This window comes from Limulus polyphemus, unplaced genomic scaffold (genome assembly GCF_000517525.1).
Source record: "Limulus polyphemus unplaced genomic scaffold, Limulus_polyphemus-2.1.2 Scaffold2900, whole genome shotgun sequence".
NCBI classification, from domain to species: domain Eukaryota; kingdom Metazoa; phylum Arthropoda; class Merostomata; order Xiphosura; family Limulidae; genus Limulus; species Limulus polyphemus.
The window spans coordinates 21,496-24,820 of record NW_013668510.1 but is presented as its reverse complement, the minus strand read 5'-3'; the positions used below and the strand labels follow the sequence as shown (position 1 = coordinate 24,820).

The window sequence follows — 3,325 nt, the reverse complement described above, 5'->3', positions numbered from 1 at the left end:
AGCAGGTGAACATATGCTTTTAGTTAAACAAAATCGTTTCCTGTTTTTTTTTTTTTTTTTTAATTTAGATTTAATGAAAAAGCTTAAAAGTTTTTGCTAGAAAAAAAAAACACTTTTTAGGTTCAATGTCAAACTCACTTTGGACATAGAATATTGTCCCAAATGATAAAGTCAGCTAATTATGGATATCTAAAAACTGAACGAACTCATGGCAACCATGTAGTTATGTGGCTTCACATAAGTGTGACACACACACACACACACACTTAACTGCTACATGAAATACCATGTAGTTATGTGGTTTCACATAAGTGTGACACACACACACTTAACTGCTACATGAAATACCATGTAGTTATGTGGTTTCACATAAGTGTGACACACACACTTAACTGCTACATGAAAGACCATATTATGTGGTTTCACATAAGTGTGACACACACACACACACTTAACTGCTACATGAAATACCATGTAGTTATGTGGCTTCACATAAGTGTGACACACACACTTAACTGCTACATGAAAGTACCATATTATGAGGTTTCACATAAGTGTGACACACACACACACTTAACTGCTAGATGAAATACCATGTAGTTATGTGGTTTCACATAAGTGTGACACACACACTTAACTGCTACTTGAAAGACCATATTATGTGGTTTCACATAAGTGTGACACACACACTTAGCTGCTACATGAAAGACCATATTATGTAGTTTCACATAAGTGTGACACACACACTTAACTGCTACGTGAAAGACGTCTAGTAATAACTTTGTACTGTCGATTAATTCCCTTTAGATTTGTGTCGTGAATTAATGACGATTCTCGGTAAATAAAATTTTGCTAATCTATAAGGCTTAGTATTAAATGTTGGTTAGTTCTTTATAAAGTAACTAATGCTAATCTGTAAGGCTTGGTGATAATACTGGTTTGTTCTTTCTTGTAACATATGGGTTAAGTTAATTGATGAATAACACACACACTAACCTGTAAAACTTGGAGCTAGAGATGTTGGTTCAAAAAGTATATCACGCCACAATTTTTCAAATTCTGATATTCTTGCTACATTTTGAAGTAATCTCACAAGATCTCGACCAATCATCATGCACTCTGTAAACTAGAAAATTTTCAAGTTAATATAATTACAAAAACACACTTTATAAAAGCTTTAAAATTTGTAGATTTAAACTTACTTTAATTATTAGTCTACAAATTATTTCTTAAAAGATAAATCAACGTTTGTTAAATGACACCCAACCTTCATTCTGTATAACAAATTGAATCAGATCACCAAATAAGGTTAATGAAATAAACCTAAAAATTAATAAATTCTAACAACTAACCTTACATTTTAAAGGAAACACTTACTCTTTCTCTTAGTAGAGAAATACAGAAATCAACTTCTCTTTGTCTTAAGATAGCCAGTATTTGACCCCCATGGTCAACAATTAACCTTAAGTAAGTGTACACTGCTGTAGCAACCAGTAAAGAAAATTTTTCTAACCATCCCCTGAAAAAAAGAAGAAAGACTGAGTTCAATATTTCTTGTTTTTCACGCAATAACACTTTGAAAAAAAAAAACAACAACTTAGAATTCTAAGAACCTATGAATGAAAGCAATGTAGAGTATATTAAGTCAACTATACTACATCTGCCATATTCAGTGCCAATAAGGCCCTTCACCTAATACCAGGCCTTTCCATGCTGGCTGGGATACGATAGACGTAAAAAGTGGTCTAGGTGCTACGTATATTATCAGTTTTCGTGTTATGGTGTGAATTATAATTATCAATTTTTAGGTCATTTACAAAATTAGATTTTTTGGGTAAGAATTAATAATGTAGCATTATTTATTTTAATTTTAACATTTATTATTTATTTATATTTATTATATTTTAAATTAATTCTACTATCACTCTCCAGAACTGACAAACCAGCAAGCTAATCTTATATTAAATATGAGAGAAAAATTCATCATTATACACTACAGTTATAACTGTATATGATGTTTTTACTCAATTCTGTTAAATAATGCAACAGGTAATATTAAACTGATAAGTCAACATTAAACAGGACAGGCAATATTAAACTGATAAGTCAAAATTAAACAGAACAGGTAATATTAAACTGATAAGTCAACATTAAACAGGACAGGCAATATTAAACTGATAAGTCAACATTAAACAGGACAGGCAATATTAAACTGATATGTCAACATTAAATAGATCAGGCAATATTAAATTAATAAGTCAACATTAAATAGATCAGGCAATATTAAACTGATAAGTCAACATTAAATAGAACAGGCAATATTAAAGTGATAAGTTAACATTAAACAGAACAGGCAACATTAAACTGATAAGTCAAAATTAAACAGAACAAGCAATATTAAACTGAAAAGTCAACTATACTATAATGTTGGTTCCTTCTATTATTTAATCAGCTTTAAAAATGTTGTACAAAAAAAAGAAAACAATTAAATTTTCATTGAAACATCTAAAGAAACAAATTAATCAGGGAAAGTCAGAGTTTTCCTGAGCAACACGTCCCTTAGTGTTTCAATGACTCTTGTAAACTGGTGTGATGTACTCCCAGTAAAGATCTTTAAACAACACGATAAAGTCTGTTTGTTGTTAAGCACAATGCTACATATTGTGCTCTGCCCATTGCAGGTATTGAAACCCAATTTTTAGCATTATAAGCCTCCAAATTTATTCCTGAGCCACTGGGGGTTAGGTGGGAAATCTATGAAAGCAAAATATTTTCTGAATAAATTACAACTTGTGGTTTAGATGTCACTGAAAAATGTCTGAAAGGAAAATTTTCACAAAAACAAAAATTTTATTTTTTACTAGTTGCATTTTTATAGTTGAGAGTTTTGAGTTCGTACCTATTTTCAATAAAAATGTCCAGCATGGATTCTGCCAGCCAAATGTTTTTTGGTGTTGTATCTCCTCCTGAAAAAAAACATGCACAAAAAATAGTTACACCCAGTTTTATATAAAAAACTCCCGTATTCTTAAAAATCGATAAAACTCAAGTCTTATAAACATGGAAAACATTTTACTGAATGTTAATCAGAGAAACCTATCAAAACAGTTTTTATTATTTTTTAATATACACCATTCCAATAAAAACACTGGGTGAGTGATAAGAAAAAAAATGCTCAAAATAACCAGTGTTTACACACTAATTAAACAGCAGTTTAATTCCAAAAACATTTACTGAAACCATTTCTCTAATTATGAGAAGAAAATATAAATGTTATTAGTTACTTCTTTATAAAGAACTAACCAACATTTAATACTTAGCCTTA

General features: G+C 30.2%; 1 protein-coding gene across 2 annotated transcripts in view; it reads right to left on the bottom strand.

The window, feature by feature from the left end:
- The window catches only part of LOC106468171 (integrator complex subunit 3-like), a 35,244-nt gene that overhangs the window by 23,229 nt on the left and 8,690 nt on the right, over positions 1-3,325 (bottom strand). For both annotated transcript variants that reach the window (XM_022396469.1, XM_022396470.1), the window contains 3 exons: positions 2,900-2,966; positions 1,378-1,519; positions 997-1,126 (listed from right to left, as the gene is read on the bottom strand). In XM_022396469.1, coding sequence (XP_022252177.1) covers positions 997-1,126; positions 1,378-1,519; positions 2,900-2,966 — 339 coding nt within the window. The remainder of the gene's footprint in view (positions 1-996; positions 1,127-1,377; positions 1,520-2,899; positions 2,967-3,325) is intronic.